Here is a 21,502-nt window from a genome sequence, read left to right as displayed (position 1 = left end):
TCGAGTGCCTACTCCACTACTCCACTGCTCCCTGGATGTCCCTAGAAGTGTCTCACAGACCTTTTATCTGTGAAAAGTGGCTCTGAGCATTTGTTTCTACTACACATTTACACATACCTAAGTTTCTTCCCAGTGAAGAGACTGTCTCACCGGCCACTAGTTTCCCTGGGCCATCTGTCTTCTGCTCGTCTGTAATGTCCTGCTTATCCAGCCTCAGGTGTGGCCCTGGGAGCCCCATCTGTACTCCCTCCCCGAGTTACCATCGTGCGGGCTCAGGCCTTGCCTGGTCTTGTGCCAGGCCCCCTCCTTTGCCTCCAGAGTGCACTCTTGCCCTTTTCCATCCATCCTCTAGTGCCCCAGCAGGCTTTTGCAATGCTCACCATTGACCTTGGCCTGTTCTTGCTCAGAGCACTTCTGGGGCTCCCCACGGCTTCCAGTTACAGTTCAAATTGCACCCCAGACTCTCCACCATCTGCCAGACCCTTTAGGTCCTTCAGGCCACTGCCTGTTGTGCACCTGACCTGGCCAAGTGAAGGGCATGATGACTGCCTACTACTAAGCTCTTCACAGCCTGACATATTTTCTCTGTCTAGCAAAGTTGCACTCATCCTTTAAGGTCTAGCTCTGACAATCTCTACTATGAAGCCCCCCGGGACTACTACAGGGAAACCTCTGGATTTAGGACCATAAGTCCCTTGAGGTCAGGCCCTGAATACAAATCATCTTCACTCTAAATATGCAGGGCCCACACCGATTTGGTTGAAGGACTGTTACAGCCCGGCAGACTTTGTACTTGTAGTATTGTTTCTGGTTTTCTAACTCTGCTCTAGCTCCGTGGGGGAACTTTTGGAGCCTTTTTCTCCTTTGGTGGGCCCCAGGGTTGGGTTTGTAGAAGGGAGGAGTCTTTCACTGGAGCCAGGGGGACGTGTTGTGCTGCAAGGATGGATGAGAGAAGCTGGAACCCTGCTGTCAACCTGGATTGGGTCTGAGGAGTGGGTCTCTGTGAATGGAAGCCACTCTCCCAGGTCCAGACCCATAGATCCCAGGTTTCCTAACTAGCAGCTGAGTCCCACGACACTGTCTCCTGCTGGGCTTTTTCACACATCCCACCCTACTTGAGAGAGGCCAAACTAATTAAATACTTTTATTTACAAAAAAACAAACGGACTTGCAAGAGTCGGTAGCAGCAGCAGCAGCAGCAGCAGCAGCAGCAGCAGCAAGACAGTAGTGCAGTGCAGGTCCGGTGCCCAGCGTGTGCACGCCCTCCTCCCCGGGCCAAATCTCAGCACTGGGCCCCTGCCCTACCCCCTCGAGGTCCCCAGACTTAAGGCACGGCCAGCCCTCCCGCCTCCGCCGCCGGGTAGGACTGTCCCAGATCACATTTACCACCGAGGCCGGTGCAGATGGGAACAAGAGGTCTTTAGTGTCACTCTCCAGGGCCCCCGTCTCCCCAGGCTGCTTGGCCCAGGCCTGGCCCCCTCAGGGATGCGCTGGCGCGGCTGGCGGAGTAAGGATGAGGCGGATGCGCTCTACGCACAGCTGGGCGGCCTGTCGTGTCTCCCGGCACAGCGAAGCCAGGCTCAGGAAGCCGTGCGGCAGGTCCTCCACGACGCGCAGCGTCACCGGCTGGCCCAGTGCCCGCAGTCGCCGGGCGAACATGACTGAATCGTCCAGCATGGGGTCCAGTGCACACGCCTGCAGGACGCCCATGTCGGGGCACCAAAGGGCAGAGTAGCAGGGAGAGGGAAGCACAGGGGCGCGGACATGGTGGGGATGCGGGAGTCGGGAGTGAATAGAGGAGGAGGTGGAGGTGGACAAAGCGGGGAGAGATGCGGTTAACTAAGCTCCCTGCCCTTTGCCCAGCCTCCTCACCCCAGCCTGGCTTGCTTTTCTCCCTTCATCAAAGCCCTTGCTTTTGACTCCGCCTCCTCCCAGCTCCCGGCGCCAGCCTCTGGAGTCCCACCGCGCAGTCCCGCATTCCACACTCACCACGATGTGCACAGGCGGCAGGGTCTTGAGCATGTGATCGGGTGCCAGCAAAGGTGACATGAAGGGGTTCTTGACGATGGGCGCTGAGTAGAGGGGCATGTGGATAGGACCTTGGCTGGAGCGCCGCGGGTGAAAACCTTCAGGGAAGGTGGCTGGGCTGCCAGGGCCTCTGTCCTTGGTGCTCAGCGCTTCGTTGGCCTCTGCCTCTTCCAGGGCATCCTCAGGCCGCAGAAACAAGTTGACTTCAGAGGGTTTGGAGGGGGCAAGTGCCTCCAGGGACTGTGACATCTCGGACAGCTTGGAAGTGTCTGACGACTCGGAGTAGCCCTTCAGGCTCAAGTTTTTCAGTCCCTTGAGGGAGTCTGTGTCAAGTGGGCTCTCCTGCTGGGCCAGGGCAGCCTCTGATACACTTCGGCGTATTGGCTCTGTGGGAGGATTAGGGTCAGGGTCAGGGGTTGGATGGCGCCGCAGAGCAGCCTGGGTCTGTTAGCTGGGCATGTAGGTGGCAGAGAAGGAAGGTTAAGGGGGAGGATTGTGGCTTGTGGGGGTCTAGGACGTTTCTCTAGACTGCCCTGAGGGTGTAAATAAGCAAGCAGTCCCAGGCTGCCACTTCCGCAGGGCATCGGTTCCATGGTAATCTTGGAAGCGGAACTATCTCCTAGCACAGGGTGTGTGTGCCCCTGGGAAAGGCAAGTGCATACACTTCTGGGAACTTCATTTTCTTCTTTTGTACACAGGCAACAGAAATAGCCTCACTCATAGGATGGTCAGAATGTAAAACCTCGATGGGACGAGGTATGTGGGATTAGGTACAGTACTACCACCCCGTGGGAGATCATAATGTATCAGTAGTAAGGTTTTATTACCAGGCGTGCCCTGTTCCAGCCACCTCCAGCCCCAGCAGGAAGGCCACACCAAGCTCTTCATGGCCCTTTGATATAAAGGGTATGAATGCATCAAAGTGCCCAGAATAGTGTGTGGATCCACAAGGCTTGAGAAAGGTTCTGCTCGCAGGGAGCTAACAAGAGTCTCCAGAGCATATTAGTTTCCTGGGGGCTCCACACTTGTAGGCACATGGATCTGTTCCCAAAAGCTCCCTTCATGTTTTTCAGTTTTATCTCTTTTCTTTGAAGGACCAAGCAGACAAAGTGCCCAAGTAATGCTAAAGGTACGCTTCCAGCCCACCCAGGGTGTCTGTCTTGGCTTCAGCTCTATTAACTTTGTTTTTAGGCTTACCTCTAGGGCAAGGATACCCCATTTCAGGTTTTACACTTGTTTGTTCACTTATTTTTGAGATAGGGTGTCACTATGTAGTTCAAGATGATTTTGAACTCACTATGTTGCCCAGGTTGGCCTTGAACTCATGGCTATCCTCCTGCCTCAGCCTCCCGAGTGCTGGGACCACAAGTGTGTACCACCTTGCCTGGTTTACATTTATCAACCATGAGGCCAAAATGTAAGAGGATGTGAGAAAAACTGCATTAAGTGCTGTGATCCAGAGGGTTATTGGAATTGTTGACATAGGGCACTGAGACTTACTTCTTCCAAGTACCTGCTGTGTGGCAGGAATTGTGCTAGGCATCTGACACACTGAGTACATGGAGTCTTCACAGTGACCCAACAGGCAGGCATTCCTGTGTCCACTTCACAAAAGAGCAAACCAAAGCTCACAGACACTGTGACTTGCCTGTGTCACCAATGACTAGTGAGTAAGCATGGAGCCATGTGCCCCCAAGGATGCCTTTGTCACATCTGTCCTATAAGGACACTTCAGTGCTCAATGGCCCACTGCCTCAAATTCAATTTCCTTTTAATTCTTTCTGTGTGTATACATTTGCATCTCTCTGAAGGCACTAAAATTGAAAACTTGAACCCATTCAATTGGAATAATTTTTTGAATAACTGGAACTGGATCTTTCTTTTTCTTTTTTGTAAGATGATGTCTTACTATGTAGTCCAGGTTGGCCTTGAACTCACTGTGTAGCCCAGGCTGGCCTCAAACTCATGGGCATCCTCTTGCCTTAGCCTCCTGAGTGTTGGGTTTATACATCACCATGCCTGGCTGAATCTTTTTTTTTTTTTTTTTTGTCTTTTTGAGACAGAGTCTGGATATGCAGTTTAGGCTGGTCTCGAGCTCACTTTGTAGCCCAGGCTGGTCTTGAATTTGCAATGATTCTTCTGCCTCAGCCTCTTGAGTGCGGGGATTAGAGGCCTATGCCACCAAGCCTGGCTTCGATCTACTTTTTTTTTTTTTTTTGGTGCGGGGATTGAACTCACAATTTCACAGTTGCCAGGCAGGCGCTTAAGCTGCTGAGCTAAATCCCCGGCCCTCAATCTGCTTTTGAATGTATAACTCCTGTTATTCAGAAAACACTGTGGATTTACTAGAGGTAGAAAATAAACTGAATTGGCTATGCCTTAAAATCCTTCAAATGTAAGTGGATTTCTGGATGGAAATGATTTTTGGCTCCATGAGGGTCCTGCGCCCACTTAAGACCGGGAAGCTCCACTTTCCAGGGTTTGTACAATCTCTTGATCTCCCCTCATCCTGGCTCGCAGGGCAGCTGCTGTAGTGGGGAGGAAGGTGACCTGAGCCCTCTGTATCCCTGTCAGAAGTCTGTAGAAAGAATTGAGGAGGGCTGCACTCCTACCTAAGGGATTTGGGTAGAGATTTTGGGGTTGAAAATCCAGATGCCTAGCATATCTTCTGAGTCACTTCCCAGGGTGTGGGCTGCCTGAGCTGTTCACAAAACAATTCCTGGAATTCTGAGATTACCCAGGGGATTTGAAGTCCTGGAATTCCCAGGATATGAAATATAGAAAATCAAGGCTTTGTAGCAGAACCAGGCGTGGATCTGGGACAAAGGGGAAGGTAGTCTCTGCTTTATTTTGCCCAGAGGCTCAGATCCTTTCCTCCCCTGGGACTTCCGTTGCATCTGGCCATCCTTCCTGACCAACAGGGCTGGATGTGTTATGGGAGGCTGTCACTCACCTGCAACAGGCACTGGTTTCTTCTGGGACTTGTGCCCGCTCAGCTCCAGGAAGGAATTGAGCCAGGAGGAGGCACCCAGGCGGATATCTCTGAGCAGCAGGGATGTGTCCCGCCGCACTATCCCCATCATGCCCAGTGCCTTCTCGTCTGAGCCGGAGTGGTCCTCTGTTTCTGCACCTGCAGAATGTAATGAGGGGCTGACTTGCTCTCATCTTTCTAGGTGGAGAAAATCCCAGAACTTCAAGCATCTGTGTCCCCAGGGGTCCAAGAATATCTGATTCATTCAAAAGGAAGAAGCCTCAGATCCCCCTGCCCTGTTCTTCCTTCCTCAGGCCTGAGACTGTACCCTAGCCCCTGTCCCTGAAGGATCCAAGCCACCAAGCACACCAGCCCTGCTTGGAGTGTGTTTGTGTGAGTCTCACCTGCATAGGCGCTGACACACTTGGAGAGCACGCTAAGGGGCAGCAGTGGGTCCATGAGGCTCAGAAGGCGGGAGGGCGAGGCGGCAGACTGCAGCATCGTGGCTGGGTAGGCTGCCATGATGCCATCAGGGACCCGCACCCCATAGGCTGCTGCTCGAAGGGACACCGTGAAGCAGAGATTCCCACCTGCACTGTCCCCGGCAAGGCATATCCGTTCCCCTGTCGAACCTAGTTAGAGGGAAGTCAAGGGCTTGGTCACAGCATGACAGTCAGGGAAGGAGGACAGGGAGGAGCTCAAGCTCTGGGCTAGAACTGGGCCCCCAGAGGCAGGTGTGGGCTTCCCCAAGGTCTGGCAGCCTGCCATTTAGAGACTGGCAAATCGAGGCAGGGATTTGGGCCTGTTTGGTTAGACAGTGGTCTACCAAGGCATCAGGATCTAAGAGAGGATCGAGAAGACTTGGACATGGAGAGACCCTGGGATCTGGAAGTGCAGGGAATCAGGAGGCTGGAAGCAGCAGCAAGGCAGGTGGCAGAAAAAAGGAGCTCAGGGTTCGTTTCCGGGTGGAGGAGTGTCAGAGGCTGGGAAGCCGAAGGTTTATGCTGTTGGAACAGAGAGGACTGTCCTCTGCTCTGTACCTCAGCATTCTCCTAAAGTTTTTGGTATTCTAAGGGGGTAGGGGGTGAGGAACTGCAGAACAGTCGGCACTGAGCTAGCAGACTGGCAGCTCAGGGACTGGGGCAGCTGAGGGAGGCAAGAAGAGACAGCAGCAGGACAGCTAGGGGGGTGACAAAGGAGGAGGAGGAAGAAGAGGAGGCCAGGCTGGAGTGAGAGAGCGGGAGGCAGAGATAAAAGTGGCTAGGGAAAGGATGGGCAAGAATGGGGCAGGCAGGTGGTGAGATACCCAGGCAGCAGGGGGAAGGGGGCAGGCTGAGGCTTAGGAGCTAATGGTTCACTGCCTCTGCAAGACAGGGGCTGAGGTTGAAGCAAGTTGCGCTGGGGCTCACCGAGGAGGGCGCAGTGCTTGACAGCCCAGCAGTAGGCGAAGAAGCATTCCTCCAGCGCTCGGGGGAAGGGTGCCTCGGGGGCCAGGGAGTAGTCGATGGAGATGATAGGGACACCCAGCTCCTGGGCCCAGCTCTTGAGGTAGGGCTCATGGGATTTGGAGGTCTGGGCCACAAAGCCGCCACCGTGGATATGTACTACCAGGGATTGAGATCGGGGTGCCTGCTGGTGCCGGGGCCGCAGCTCCAGGCTCCATGGGCCCTCGGATTTCACCAGATTGCTGATCGCCTCACTGTCCTGGGGGTGAGGAAGGAGGAGGTGAGTAAGGCTAGGCTGGGCCTGCCCTGGCCTTACCCCTCCAAGAGGTTGTGCTCTGTTGGTGTGTGTGTGTGTGTTGGCGATGGAGGGCACAGGGACAGTGACACAGGGACAGCAGGAGGTGCACCCTGGGCTAGGGGCTGCCTCTGTTCCTCAGCTGTGCTTTGGCTTCTGGCTGAGGTCGTGGGTCTTACCTGTCCTTCACGGAGTTCGTAGGAGATGAGCCTGATGAGGACAGGCCCTGGGCCTGTGTGGGCCAAGGGAGGTGAGATGGTGACTGTGAGCTTGGGGTCAGAGGTCAGAGGCATCTCAAAGGCCTCAGGCGGCAGGCTGAGTAGGCGGCTAATTCTCACAGTGACTGATGCCATGTTGGCCAGAGACTAGTGGGAGGGAGAAAAGGGTGATGAGGAGAGGCTGCCTGCGGGGTGCCCACCACTTCCCTTGCTACCCTCATGTACTATTCCTGAGCCTAGGGCCCAGCAGTAAACTGCTGTGGCTTTGGACACGTCTTTGGACTTCAGTGTGGTATCCTCATCTGTAAGAGTGCAGGACCCTCACCTGGCCCTGTGCTTACCGACAACACCTCGATCTCTGTGATATTCCAGAAGGCTTTCCAGAAGTGCACATCCAGGTTCTGTATGATCCGCTCAAATTCAGCCCCACGAAGTTCTGGGTCGATGGCAAAGCGGCCACTGGTGAAGAGTGAGCTGGCGGTCACACCTGGGGTCGGGGAAGGGTGTCAGGGAGTCCCAGTCAGTCAGGTTGCCCTGCAGGGCTGGAGAAGGGGGGGCAGGGAGGCTGTGGGCAGGGCCTGGCCAGCACTCACTGAGGCCTGTCTCATTGCGTTTGTAGTGCTCCCCAAAGGACACCAGCCCGATGGAGATGGTCTGCAGGAACGGTCTGATGGCAGGCGTGAACTGTGGAGAGACACTAGAGTCACCTGCCCACCTTGGACAGGGTCCAGAGGAGGGCAGCAGTGGAGGGTAGAGATGTGTGGGGAGGTGCATTCGATTAGGAAGCATTTTTGAGCTCCTGTGTGTGCTGGGCATAGCTCTAGGCACCATAATGGACCTGGTATTCTTTTTTTTTTTTTTGTCTTTTTGAGAAAGGGTCTTACTATGTGGTTCAGGCTGGCCTTGGGCTCACTTTATAGCCCAGGCTGGTCTTGACTTGCAATGATCCTCCTGCCTCAGCCTCCTGAGTGCTGGACCTAGTGTTCTTAAAAGGAAGAGAAGTGATAAGCAAAGAAAGAGAGACATGCAACACAGTGTTAAGGGGCAGCACATGATTGTGAGGCAGACAGCAGGGGGAGCAGGCAGGCTCAGAGACAGCAGACAGCAGCCTCAGTGAAGACTGAGGCTGGGGGGCTGGGGATTTAGCTCAGCGGCATAAGCACCTGCCCTGCAAGCAGGCAGTCATGAGTTTGATCCCCGGTACCGATAAAAAGGAAAAAGAAAAGCAAAAAAAAAAAAAAAAAAAAAAAAAAAAAGACTGAGGCTGGGGGCCCTAAGTGAGGGGAGGGTGCTCACGGCAGAGGGTACAGGGAGTGCAAAGCTCTGGGGTGGGCTGTGCTGGGCACAGGCAGTGAGGTGAGGCTAGGGGGCCAGGAGGGCTGGACAGTAAGCTGGGGAAAGGCAGGGAAGGGCAGAGAAATGGACTCAGGTGGTGACTTTCCTTGTAATATAAGGACAGCTACTGGATGCCTGTGAGCTGGGGAGTTGGATGACAACAGGGATCTCCTAGAAGGAGTGCAGGCAAACAGTGCAGGCAGTTCCAGAATGGCAGGAGGACAGCAGTGGGGAGATGGCCAGGACAGCCTAATAGGTACTGGGATCTTGGGCCAAAAAGCCAGATGGGAGACCAGCTGAGGCTTAGAGATGGGGACAAATGGCTGCCACAGAGGAATGGGGAGATGGTATCCCAGAGAATGGACAGGAAGTTAGCAAGACAATGGGGAGATAGGTTCAGAGGAAGCAAAGCTGGCCGAGGTTGAAGCAAGGGGCATGCAGGGTTCCTCTGTTCATTCCGCAAACACTGGCCACGGCCCTAGAGTGTGCTGGACACCCGGCAGGGCTGGGAAGGAGCCAGGATGGGGAGGCTTCTGCCCTCTCTGGGGCTGACACGTTAGATGGGGAGACTGGGCACTGAGAGAAGCTGTCAGCTGGCTCTGGCCCTGGCCCTGGCCCTGGCTGTGTGCCCAGTAGGCCAGAGAGCACAGGGTGCCTGGCCCCTGTGGCAGGGATATTGGTTTAGGCAGCTCAGGATCTCTTTCTCGTGACTCCAATGTCACTTTCAGGACATGGGGAGGGCTGGGTTGGCTCTGCTGAGCTGATGGTATTTGTGCATTCAGCCTGAGTGAGGGGAGGTTTCCAGAATTCCAGGCTGAGTTGCTGAGGCCAGGCTGAGTGGTAGGGTAGGGTAGGGAGGCTGAGAGACTGTCAAGCTCGGCTATCACTGAGGTGGAGAGAGGCCCAGAGAGGGTGGAAGGGACTAGAGAGTCATACAGCTCCAGACCCCCCTACTGGGGTTCCCTGGTACAACTGGCGGTGGTTGATAAGCTGGCCCTGACCACAGACAGGCAAGATGTTTCTTTGTTCTGAGCCTGGTCCCCCAACTCTCCAAATCCCCAAGTCACTTATTATACAAGTTTAAGAGCCTTGGACTGCCTCGATTTCTATGTGATGAGGTTTGTCTCTCTAAGGGTGCTCTGGCTTGAGTAGAAGATAGAAGAAGGCTTGTAACTGGGGTCAGGATGCCTGGTTCAGGGAGAAGTGTGGGTACCACCTGGTGTTTCCCACTTCTCCTGATGGGCTTGTTGGTCCTCCCAAGGACTGCCTGAAAATCCTGTGATTCCACAGCCACTTGAAAGAGGACCTGGTCTGGTGGCTATGGCTTGGCACACTCCAGAGCCCCAGTGGTTTTGACTCAAGGGGACGCCCTCATGAGAAAAATGCTGACCATCATCCTAGGGGTCTCAAACTCAAGAGACTTCCGGGGCAGGACAGGTAAGATCGGAGTGAATGAATCTCCGGAGTGTTAGACAACAGACAGTAGTGGGGATCCAGGTGAAAAAACCTGTGGAAGCTAAGGATTTCTCAGGACACGGCGGATGTAGTCCGAGGCTATGAATTGAGACTCCCAGGCTAGCTCTGAGCTCCAGCCAACTTCCCGTTTCCTGAATTCAATAATACCAACCACTGTGGTTACTATGCTATACTACAGGGCCAAATTAGGAGCAACTAGTGCCTTCACCGTGGGCCCAGAGGGACCAGAGAAGGGGGCTCACCTGGAAGCCCAGGCAGCGGCCATAGAAGCAGCCTTTATGCAGTGTGACATACTCCTGCAGGAACTCAGCAGTGAGCCTCTCATCTCCCTCAAAGAAGAGGCCCCCCGGCTGGTTGGTGGCCAGCAAGTGCTGGGCATAGTAGGCCAGAGCACGGAGCTGGGTGAGGGCGACCAGGTAGGCCTCCAGTTCTGCCAGGTTGTGGCTGGCTCGGAAGAAGATGCTGCGGCGGTTGGAGGCCACGTAGCGGGATTTGTGGAGCAGGTGTGCCAGGCAGCAGCGGGCTGTGTGTACCAGGCTGCGGTACCCATTGGCCGGTGTCTCTGAGTCTAGGTCAAAGAGGTGTGCCACGCCCAGCAGGCGGACCAGGGCTGGCTCCAGCCCCAGTGCCTGCTCTCGCACACCTGCAAAAACGCTTGTCAGCCGCCGTGCCGTCTCCCCGGGTCCCTGGCTGGAGAAGAAGGCCATGTTGTCTTCCGCCAGGGTCACCAACGACTGTGTCATCGTGTGCAGGTCCATGGTATGCATGAACCGGGAGGCTGTGGGCAGGTGAGGAGGCCAGTTAGCCCTGGCTGGGGATGCCCGTCGCTGTACTGAATCTGGAGATCCAGGCTTTGTGTTTGACTCCTGGCCCTTACCCTCCCAGGCCCAGAGGCCCAAGACTCCAGGTCCTCCCCCCTCCACTTGAAGGTTACCCCTCATCTCCCCAGGACTTCAGGGCCTCATCATCATCCTTCTTTAGCACTAGCAAGTCCAGGTCCCCAGTATCTTTCTGCCTTTTCAGAAGCTGGGAGTTCAAGCCCTCAGTCTTCTGAATCCTAGGGATCCAGGCCCTAACCCCCACCTCTTCAAGGCTCAAGGCTCCCTGCTTTCTCCTGCTGGTGACTCAGAAACCTGCTGTCTCTGGCCATCCCCTCTCTGTTGGACCCAGGAGTCCAGGCAATCTGCCGAACCCACAAGAATCTAGTTTCCTAAGCTGGGAGTAGAGGCATATGCTTATAATTCCAGTTCTCTGAATAGCTGAGGCAAGAGGATTACAAATTCAAACCCAGCCTAGGTAATTTAGTGAGAGACCCTGTAATCCCAGCATCCAGGAGACTGAGATAGGAGGACTGCTGTGAGTTCAAGTCCAGCCTAGATTACATGGTGAGACCCTATCTCTAAATAAACAAACAGATCCACAAATAATCTTGCTCAAAATAAAAAAAAAAAAATAAAAGGCTGGGATGTAACTCAGTGTGAAAGCTCTGGATTCAACACCCAGCCCCCACAAAAAGAAAACAAATCTGATTTCTTAGCATTTGTATCTTACCTATGACCCAGGAATCTGCCCTCCCTTCTGCCTTTCACAAATCTAAGAGTCCAGACACCTGACTTCCTTTATTCTACTGGGCCCAGGTCTCCTTCTCGTTGGCTCTGAGAAGTCTGGACTCCCAGCTGGTCCCTTCTTTAGACCCAGGAATCCAGGCCACATCCCATCTTTCCTCCTTAGGCCCCAGGGGGTGCCCACAGGTCCTTCTTCACCAACAGTGTGTGGGAGTGTTTAGCACCTTCCTGCCCACTCCCATCTCCCAGGACCCTGCTCCCATGCCTCACACCCATTCTAAACCCAGGAGTTCCCAATTCTGGCCTTCACTGAGGACTCATTCTTGTCCCCAAGCCTGAGAGTGGAATCCTCTCCAAACTCCAGCTCCTTCCTGTTCCCCTGTGGAGGCCTTGAAGCTTAGAATCACTTTTCCAGCTCAGTCCACGGGATGCACTTAGACTGCATGGCCAGCCCTGCTTGCTGGCTGGAAAATCAGTATTTATCATCACCACTGACCTTGGGCTTACTCTGTCTGTGTCAGGCACTGTGCTAAGGTTTTTTTTTTTTTTGTATTTTTGCATTTGACGCATGGGCTCTCGGATACCCAGAATGCCTATGCTCAGATCTCTACAACTGCTAGCATCTGTGCTTTATAGGAGAGGAAACAGGCTCAGAGGGCTTCAGTAAGGAGCTGAAGGGTACACAGAGTGGAAGTGCTGATTCAAACCCAGATTGCTGAGTCCAGAAGCTGGTCTCCAGCCCAAGACTCTGGAGGTCAGGCTTCTAGCTTTTTGGTTCTCAAAACTTGCCTGTATCACATCAGATTCCCATGCTTCAGGTTCCCTGTCATAGTGTCCCTCAAATCCCTGTCCCCTCAGCAATGAGGCAGCCTGCTTTTTGGATGGCCTGTCACCCAGGTCCTGGACAAGCTGCTGTTGCCCCCTTGGCGTGGAAGCCACCACCTGCCTGTGGGACAGGTTCCTGAACCGTGATGCCCTGCCTAGCTCCTTGTCTCCCTGTTCCCCCAGAAGGTGTCTGCCCTCCCTTCCAGGTCCTGAGGTCAGGCAACAGCCATTCCTGTCCCTCAGCTGGTGGGCACTCACCCCGCCCAGGCCTCTTCAGAGCTGGAGCTCCCTCAGCTGGGACTGCTGGTCTGTGGTTAGTGCCAGTAGCAGCTTGGGGCGATAAATCAGGGGAGGGGCCAGCCTGCCTAGGGTGTGGCCACCCTGTCTCCCTCCCAGAATGGACACTGAAAACACATGCTGTAAACAGAACACAAATCCAAGTCCTTGCCAGCCCCAGATCCACTGAGAATCCTGTCCCAGGCTCCTCTGCCCTAGAACCCAGGAGTCCAGGCCCCAGCCCCTCTCGTTTTGACCAAGGAATGCAGGGTCAGAACCTCTTCTCTCCCTCAGGACTCAGGAGTCTCAGCCTCCGTCCTAAACACTCTGTCCCCTCTCACCCAGCCGGGCTGCCCTCCCTTCCTCAGAGTGGCTTCCAGGAGCCAAGGCCCAGTGATCTCCATTCCCACCCCCAGGCTGGTCCTGGCACAGGCGTCCCCAGCTGTTGGTGGAAGAGACAAAGTGGCCAGCCCTGCTTATCCCTTGAGAGAGAACAAAAGCCAATTAAGGGCAGTGCCAAGCTCAGCTAGGAGCCTGAGCCATAAGTCCTACTAGAAGGTGTTCCCAGCCTAGGCAACTTGTATCTGCCACTTATCCTTCCCAGTCCTCCCTGCTCAGCCACCTTCACCTCTCAGACAGGGGCACTGAGACACAGAGAGACACTTTGCTCAAGTTGGGGCATAAGCTTTTTGCCTGGCTGGCTCATTCTTGTCCTTCAGGCCTAGCTTGAGGCCTTCCCTAATTGCTCCTCCCCATCTAAGATGTGTACCCTCATTTGTTTCTCCCATAGAGCTTAGTTCTTTCTCAGCATCTTACACATTCTGTAATCAATTAAGCTTTTTTTTTTTTTTTGAACCAGGGATCGAACTCACGACCTTGTACTTGCCAGGCAGGCACTTACACCACTGAGCTAAATCCCAAGCCCCACATTCTGTAATCATACATTTATTTATTTGCTATTTGTCTTCCAGAATAAAACAAGGTTTTACGGAGTTGTGAAGCTCATAAAGTATGGGTGTGGCTCTTTAAGAAGAACACAAAATTATAAAGGCAAAATTAGGCACAGGGCTCTAGAAGGAGTGTGGGTAAATGTAAGGCCCTGAAGTCTCAACATTATTTGGCTGACTGTAGGTTAAGTCCTCTTTGTCTCTGCCCTAGACTGTCATCCTCAGGAGGGCGGGTGGCGGCCCCAGGGGTTACCATGTGGCTTAGGGGATAGCTGGTACTCAAAAAGTGTCTGAAGAAGGAAGACGGCATGACTAGGCATAGTGGGAGCCAAAGAGGGAGAGATGGGAGGACTGTACCTCCCCAGTGTTGGTGAACAGATGGAAAGATGGGCAGACAAGGGCTGCAGGAGGCAGTTAAGATGGTGGCTGAGACACTGAGACATTAGCCCAACCCACCTGTCAGGCAACTGCAGGCACATCTGGCTTCAGCATATGGAAACTGCTCGGCCATACTGTCCACTTGGGGTGGGTGACATGCTTTACAAGCAGGTCCTCATGGATGTCACTTTTTTCTTTCTCTTCTTTTGGTGGTGGTGGGGATGGAACCCAGGGCCTCACTCATGCTAGGCAAGCGCTGTACCACTGAGCTATGGCCCCACCTCAAGGAGGCACTTTCTGCATTTTGTTCGGTGAGCTTGCTTAGCTGCTTGGAGATAGTGGACTGGGTCATTTTTCCCTGTGGCCTTATCACTTTTTATGTTCTTTGCTGTTTCTCTCACTAGATTCTAGGTTTCTGAAGGTAGGATCGTTTCTGTTTTCTTCAGTCCTTGTACAGTGCTGGGTACGCTTGCTAAATATTTCCTGACACTGGTATTTCCCTTTTCTAGATTGTCTCATTCACTTCCCTCTGGGGTATAGGTGTCTTTATGAAAGATGAGGAAAGAGGAAGCCTCTGACCGAGTAACACGCACAGAGCAATGAGGAAGGGGGAAGGGGCTGCATCTCCACACTGGTGACTTCAAGGCCCTGCCCTGTGCCCTGCTTCAGGCAGCTCCCTGAAGGCCCAGCCTGCTGGAGACAACAGAAAGGGATACTGAGGTTGCCAGAAACTTGTTAAGAATGCCAGGCAGAGGGCACTGGGGCCATGGGTAAACACGGCAGGAGTGGGGCAGAGGTAGCGACCAGGGGTCTGGAAGAGATTGTTCATTTGACTAGGCACCAGGCCTTTGGCCTAAAAAGCTACTAAATCACTGGACCCGGCATGGTTTTTGGCTCCTGGAGATGCAGCAGGGCTGAAAAGGGCAGTGGAGGAAGTGTGTAGGGGTAGATGAAGATGGGCCAGGTCTAAAGCCTGGGAGGGGGCAAGGGCTTCTGAGGTGGGCAGGCCTGAGATGCTGGGGTCAGATGCAAGTGGGGGCAAGTGAGCGAGCCCCTCTTTGAGAGTCCCCTTGGAAGAGCAACCATGTACTAGTACTGTTCTTCTTGTGCATCGCATAAAGGAACTTGTGTCATCCTCTCCACGACCCACAAGGTGGGGGCCATTATCATCCTCTTTAGGCAGATGAAAAACAGAGGCACAGAGAGATGATGTGACTGCCTAGGGTCACAGAGCCAGCAAGGGGCAGCTCCGGGACAGTGCTACTGGTCTCTGCATGTGTTTCTCTGTCTCTGTGTTTCTCTCTCTCCAATGCTCCTTTTTTCTGTGCCTCTGCTGGGTGCTTTTTGGGGTAGTCAGGTGTGCGAGTGTCTTTGGGGTTCAGGTGTAAGCATGTGCTTTTGTAGACATGTGTCATGCCCCATATGTCCTGCCTGTGTTTGTGGGTGTGTTGCCATTTTTTTTTCTCAGTCTGCACACTTTCATGCTTTCTGTGTGTTGAAGGTATTTGTATAGAAGTGTCATGGCCTATGTATATTTCCCAGCCTGTGAGTGTATCTCCATTTTTCTTGGCTTGTGAGGACATGTGTATGCATAGACATCAATACATAGAGATGTTTGGATGTGTTCTGGTCTCTCTCTCTGTATATGTGTGACAGAAACAGACCTCTGCCCATTGCCCTAGCAGAAACCCAGAGTGTCAAACTGGCTACCTCTCTCCAATCTCCATCTCATCCATCACATAGTCCTGCCAACTCTGCCCTTTGGAGCCTCTGCAATCTCATCCTTCACCCATCTTTACTGTCCTCTTCCTGGTCCAGCCCTGGTCCATGCATGCTCATCTGAGTGTAAAGCTCTGCATGTGTGTGTGTGTGTTTGATTTCAATCTGTTCTGTGCATAGCATCCAGAGCATCTTTCTAAAACATAAATGGGACCACATACTTCTAATCGTTCAAAGCTCCAAGTTCTGGACATGACCTCCTGAATCAGGTTAGCCTGCTTGCTCCAGCCTCCTGTTACCACCCTGCTACTTCTCTGAGTTCTCCTACACTGTCATGTGCTGCTTTCACCAGCCTCAAGGTCTTTGCACATGCTGTTCTCTCTGTCCTCCCTGTCCCCTTGCCCACAGTGAATGACTGCCCATCCTTGGGCTCAATGTTACTTCCTTGAGAAGCCTCCCTCTTTCATTTTTTCCTCAGTTGTACCTGTCACAGGTTTACAATGATAGTGTTACTTGATTAACCTCTGTCTGGCCTGTTTATTGCTGAGAGCCAGAGCTGACGTCACCAGGTATTCAGTGAATGTCTGCTGAATGACTCTGTGACCAGAATCTTGTTGTGGGTGTAGAGTCAAGGCTGGTAGCAACAACAACTGCCAACTCACTCCTTGGTCCAAGGAGGCTGGAGGTGGCCAATTCTCTGCCTTGGCTAGGTCAGAAAGCATGGTGGCTTGAGGACTTCAGTGTCATCATCTAGGAAATGCGATGACGATTGTAATGACACTATTCTCATTCAGATACTGGCAAGATCAAACTGGTACTAAGGACTGCCCCAGCCAGCCTGGATGCCCTTGAGGCAGACAAGTTTGATTTACTTGTCTGAAACTGGGCACCAGGGAGAGCCTCAGGAAATGACAGGCAAATCTCACAGCTTGGGGGAATGTGCCTTTGTGAGTAGGTGGGTCTGCGTCCGTGTGTAGGATGGTACAGAGAGCCCTACACAAACATATTCTTTCTGACTCCTCCAGATAACCCTAAAGGAAGTGTGAGTAATAATATCCCTATATTACAGTTCACACATTCCTTCACTTATTAATCCAATAAATATCTAAGTGCCTATATGTCTGACATTACAGGCTGTGGCAATAGATAGTAAACAAGATAAACACAGCCCTAGTCTTTGGGAGCTCACTGTTTAGTGGGGACTAACAATAATAATCATTTCCATTTCCCCTCTGGGCTTGCTGCTGCCGAACACTGTACTTATTTGAACCTTATAGCAGTCCAGTACTACTGTCATTTTGACCATTTTAGAGCTCAGAAAGTCGAAGCAGGGAAAGGAGGAGGCTGTTGACCAGTATGCCACGCCTCCTAGCCTAAGAGCTGGGTCTCCACTGCCCAGGCTCTTCACCGTGGTCCCTCCTGCCTCTGGGTATGCTGTCCTGCTTCAGAGGCCCAGTGTCTTCTATGATTGCAGTTGCCCTCGGTCTCCAACCTGAACTCCCATCCTGTTTCAGCTGTGGGTTGCTCTGGAGGCAAATTCAGTTCTAAGCTTGATGAATGATTTGACAGGGGGAAAGATACACATTTGGAGGACCTTGAAGCGAGAGGGAAGGGGACATCAGTTTCCTTCCTGCACAGGAATTTCCCATAGAGCCTCAATGAGACTGGGAAAGACTCATTACTGAACCAGGACCGAACGCCTGCTGCTAAGTGAGGCTTGCATTATTTCTGTTAGTCTGTCAGTCTCTCTCTAACTTCCTAAGATCTAGGAAACCTAGGCGAAGGTCCTTTCTTCTCTTTAAGGAGGGTATTTGTAAATTCAAAGCCAACGTGGAGTCCTTGTGCAGGAAGGGGTGGGTGCCAGCAGTGCCGGGTTGGGGCAGGTGGACCGACTGTGAATGAATGGGTAGCTTGACTAGGCGCTGGACGATTAGGATGAACTGCATTCCCCACTGCCAGGCACCCTTCCTACTTTTCCCTGACTCATCCCTAAACATCCTCTTTGGGTAACAGCAACTAAACCTTTTCTCATTATTTTCTCAACCTCCGGAGACCCGAAAGTCTCCGCTTAACCCATTTCCCAGGGGGAGAACAGGAGGCAGCTTCTGCCCTCGGTCTCAGTCTCGTAGCGAATATGGAACCCAAGCGCAACCTTGAGCAAAGAGACTCGTGTTCCAGACTGCTCCCAAGACAGCACTCGGGCGTCCTGTAATCTCTCACCCCCGTGGGACATTTCGCTCTCCCCACAACAGATCGCTCGCGCTCCCCCACGCAGGACGGCATTGGGCTAGTCCACGGGCTTCCCCCTTCTCGTAGCAGTGGGTCATTCCACTCGGTGCTGAGTGCCCCGCAAGACGTGCACGGTTCTTTCAGGGCGACGGCCAGCCCGCGAGCTCACCTTTGGCTTTGGCTTTTCGCCACCGCCGACGACTGCGGCTCTTCAACTCCTCCTTTTCATTCTTCGAGGCCTGGGCCCCAGTGGGCCCCGATCCCCCGGTGGACTCCATCAGTCCTGAGAATCCCCGCACAGGGCCCAACTCCTGCCGCCAGGCCGGACCCGAGGGCCAATCCTTACTCCACACCACCGCCGGGCCCCCAAATCATCCAATACCGGGCGTGCTGCTCTCTGGGTCCCGCCCCTGAGCGATCCTGGCCCAGCTCCAGCGCCGCGCCCCGCCCCCGTCCGCTAGTGCCCAAGGCCTGGCCCCGCCCCCTCGCACCATTAAAGAGCCCTCGGCTAGCAAAATGCAGCCCTGTGGGCGATGGAAAGCGCGGTTCAGACGCGACTCGTGGAAGAGCCCGGTGGAAGTCATGCCAACCAGAAGCGTCGTTCTTCTCAGTGCCGGTATTCGGCCTCGCTATCCCCTAGAAGACAGCCCAGCTCAACCACTGGGAGGAGGTGGAGATGAGGTCTGAGTCTCGCTGGGGGTCGGAACCGGAGAGGCCCTCCGTCAATTCGAAGTTGGGGCGGGACCAGCACTGGAGGTGTGGCTGTGCCTGGGGACTTTGGAGAAGGAAATCTCACCTCCTCCCCCCTTCCCCATTCTAGTTTTTCCATTGCTTAGATCTCTTTCTGGCTTTTATTTTGGTGACACATTGGACGTCAAACCCATGGGCACTCTACCACTAACATATATCCCTAGCCTTTTTCTTTTTCTTTTTATTTTTTTAAAAATAAGATAAAGTCTAGGTATGTAGTTTAGGCTGACCTCGAACTCTTAATTCTGACTCTGTCTCTTGAGTAGCGGAATTTCAAGAGTGAGCCATCACACTCAGCTCTCCTGGTTTTTGCCCTCCTCCTGCCCTCTTCCTCCAAATAGAATGAAAGAGGCCAGAAGGGAATGCCCTGTGCATGCTCACTAGCTTCAGGCCCAGGGTTGGCAAGTGGGAGGAGCTGAAGTAGAGGAAGTAGGTGTGGTTGGCAAAAGGTGGGAAACAGGAGGTGTGAGGTTTGCCCACAAGCTCCTAACCAAATGCTGTGAGTGCCTGGGGAATGGTCTCGGCCAGCCTCATTAGCTGCTGCTGTGTAGCATGGGTGTCTCTCACCACTGGGATCTAGAGGTCTAGAGAAACAGTTCTTCATCCTGTGCTCAAAAAGCAAGCTCAAACTCTGCATCCTGCCTTTCCTCCTTTTCTTGCCAAAGCATACAACCAGCCCTGGCACTGAGACAGTAACAGCCATGTCCACCTCAGCTCTTTGAGGGTCAGCCCAGCCCTCCCAGGGCGGTCAGACCCTGGGTAGAGAGTCGAGCTTTATTTGCTTTCCAGACTATGGCCTAACAGGCGCCCTTAGCTTCCGAATTGGGGCTGCAATGATGACACTTTCACCTATAAACTTGCATTCCGTCTTCTACACTGCAGGGGTTTTGAACCTAGAAAAGGAGGATCAGGGCATGTGTGCCATGGAGCTGGAACCTGCACCCCAGGGTCACAGTGTCTGCTTCAGAAGAGTCTCAGGATGAACCAGAACCTCTGGGGCCCATTGCCCTCTGATACAGCTCTCATCCATCCTTGATTTTTCCTCTTCCTCTCCCAGGATCGTCCTTCCTGAAAACCCAGATACAAAGTCTACTCTGCCTGGCTGAACTGAGAGTCCCTATGGAGGCAGCTGGCTGGGGAGCAAGTGTCTTTCCAGAAGCAGAGATCAGACCTGGTCAACTCAGAGATCATGAATTCCCCAGATGTTCAACTTTTCTGTGTGAAAATTCAGGAGGATAAAGCCCACAACTCAGCAATGTGCTGCTAGCGTCACCCCAGAGCTGGTGCTCAGTACAGTTTTGTGCATGGATGAAGGAACTGGGCGGAGGACAGCACTCCTGGTTTCCTGCTCCCTTGCCCAGAGCCCTTTCCTATTTTTATTTGACTTTGTGGAAGGCAGCTCTGGGTAGGGGAGAAAGACCCAGGCTTAAATCCAACATTTTCTAATGAATGGCTCTGTTCGAGATCCTACTTTTTGTTTAAAATGGGAATGCTTGATTTTTATATAAAAACTGGAGATATTGATATTTATCTCACAGGCGTGTCAAAGGGTAACCTGAGCTAACTCAGTGTTCAGAAAGTTCTTAGCATTTCTTGAATGAGTGCATGGCTGTCTCTGGAAAGCCCCATTTCCTCCAGGTTCAGACTTACCCGTGTCTGTTTGGTGTCTGTGATCCTGGGCAGTGGTCTTCCCAGGTAGTGACCTTCCACTATGTCCTTGCAGTTTTTCATAACCAGGTTTCCTTTTGGAAGCTAGATTCATTCCTGGGGCCTCTGTTTCACCTCTCGTGATTGGAGGATCTTTTCCTGAAGATGTCCTAACATCTGTTTCTGGGCCTGAATCTCTGATCCAGTCAAAAAACAACTTTGACTCTTGGGCTGATTGCTGTATGGATAGTTTGTCCAGTTTTCTTAGAAATTCCCACTTTGTCAAAGATTCCTCCTTGGCTTTGGCCCCCTGCACTGGATGTATTTTCTGGACCGTAGGAGCCGACTGTCCAGGTCTATTTTGGGATGTAGTCTCAATCTGAGCAGATGGTCCTTTTTCGGATTCAGATAGTCCTTGGGCTGTAGGTGCTAATTCCGTTTTTTGACGTCCTCGTTGGGCTACATCTCCCTGTCTCAATTCTGGTTCCTGCTGAGTTGTAGACACGTTTTCTGCCCCAGGTCCCTGCAGTAAGGCAGCTTCGTGTTGGTTGAAGTTCAGCCTTTTGGTGGAGGGTGATTGCTCTGGGGCAAGACTTTTCTGGTTCAATGCAGATTTTTGTTGAGTTCTAGTGTCCTGCTGGGATTCAACCTCATACTGAGCAAAGGGCTTCTGCTGGGTGAGAGGTTTTTGCTGGGATGCAAACTCCTGTTGGGTAGTGGGTTCCTGCGGAGGTTTCCATTCTGGCTGGGCCATGAGTCTTTTTTCTGGCACAGGCTCTAGTTGGGTAATAGGTTTCTGGTCTCGCTCAGGTTCCCAGTCTGGATTGGACACTGACTTAGAACCTTGCTCCACCGTTGCCATTTCCCTGGGGGGAGATGCTGACGTTGCAGGCTTCATCCTTCTGAGCCCCCCCACCCCACCCTGCACCTCCCTCTTCACAGATGTCTCCTAATGTCACCTCCCTTTGGATTCCAGACTTTCATCCTGGTACCCCTGGTCTTCCTTTTTAAGGCAGATGGCTGGTGGGTTGATTGCTGTTGTCCCCCCCACCCGTGTGCCAAGGATGCCCTCTGTGGCTCCTGCTTTGGGAGGAGGGGCTAGGACTAGGAGGAGCCAGTGTGTCCTGCATTCTCCCAGGAGAAGGGAGGAAGGGAGGGGCTTGGCCTCTTGTGTCATAAATAGGGCCCCACCCCTCCCACCAAGCAGTGGAGATGTTCCCCGTGTGGTCTTCTGTTTCATCCAGGAGCAGAGAAGCCTGTTACAGATGAGCTAAGCATTTCTGTTCTTTTTTCTTTTGTCCTTTCTCCTTTTGATGTTTGAGGAAAGGGTTAGAGAGGGACAGAGTCTCCATGCTTGTAATAATTCTTCTCTTTTTACTCATTATGACAACTGATTGC

The 21,502-nt window shown here is 52.9% G+C and overlaps 1 protein-coding gene across 3 annotated transcripts; it reads right to left on the bottom strand.

The window, feature by feature from the left end:
* Nucleotides 1-1,131: 1,131 nt before the first annotated feature.
* On the bottom strand, nucleotides 1,132-20,981 carry Lipe (lipase E, hormone sensitive type). Of its 3 annotated transcripts, none has more exons than XM_013146838.3 (10): nucleotides 20,108-20,981; nucleotides 10,011-10,546; nucleotides 7,551-7,641; nucleotides 7,299-7,444; nucleotides 6,919-7,104; nucleotides 6,409-6,703; nucleotides 5,404-5,631; nucleotides 4,982-5,158; nucleotides 1,990-2,414; nucleotides 1,132-1,695 (listed from the first exon to the last, which is right to left on the bottom strand). In XM_013146838.3, exons 1-10 carry the CDS (start codon nucleotides 20,964-20,966, stop codon nucleotides 1,480-1,482), a joined length of 3,159 nt encoding a protein of 1,052 aa, XP_013002292.1. In that variant the 5' UTR covers nucleotides 20,967-20,981; the 3' UTR covers nucleotides 1,132-1,479. The 3 variants fall into 3 exon arrangements, with proteins under 3 accessions (XP_013002292.1, XP_013002290.1, XP_013002291.1); XM_013146836.3 differs by lacking the exon at nucleotides 20,108-20,981 and adding an exon at nucleotides 17,877-18,082; XM_013146837.3 differs by lacking the exon at nucleotides 20,108-20,981 and adding an exon at nucleotides 12,417-12,563.
* Between the last annotated feature and the right edge of the window lie 521 nt (nucleotides 20,982-21,502).

This window comes from Cavia porcellus, unplaced genomic scaffold (assembly GCF_034190915.1).
Source record: "Cavia porcellus strain 051 isolate PalLab524CR breed Dunkin Hartley unplaced genomic scaffold, mCavPor4.1 scaffold_7, whole genome shotgun sequence".
Lineage (NCBI taxonomy): Eukaryota > Metazoa > Chordata > Mammalia > Rodentia > Caviidae > Cavia > Cavia porcellus.
Note: the sequence above shows the minus strand (reverse complement) of the source record. Positions and strands in the feature narration are given on the sequence as shown.

What these genes read in the sequence shown, in the direction of transcription:
- Lipe (XM_013146838.3), bottom strand. Translation starts at nt 20,966, where the DNA reads ATGGCAACGGTGGAGCAAGGTTCTAAGTCAGTGTCCAATCCAGACTGG. An exon ending in CAGACACCAAACAGACACGG is followed by an intron (nt 10,547 to 20,107) that starts GTAAGTCTGAAC and finishes ACCTGCCCACAG; the next exon opens with CCTCCCGGTTCATGCATACC. An exon ending in GTGTGTCAGCGCCTATGCAG is followed by an intron (nt 5,159 to 5,403) that starts GTGAGACTCACA and finishes TACATTCTGCAG; the next exon opens with GTGCAGAAACAGAGGACCAC.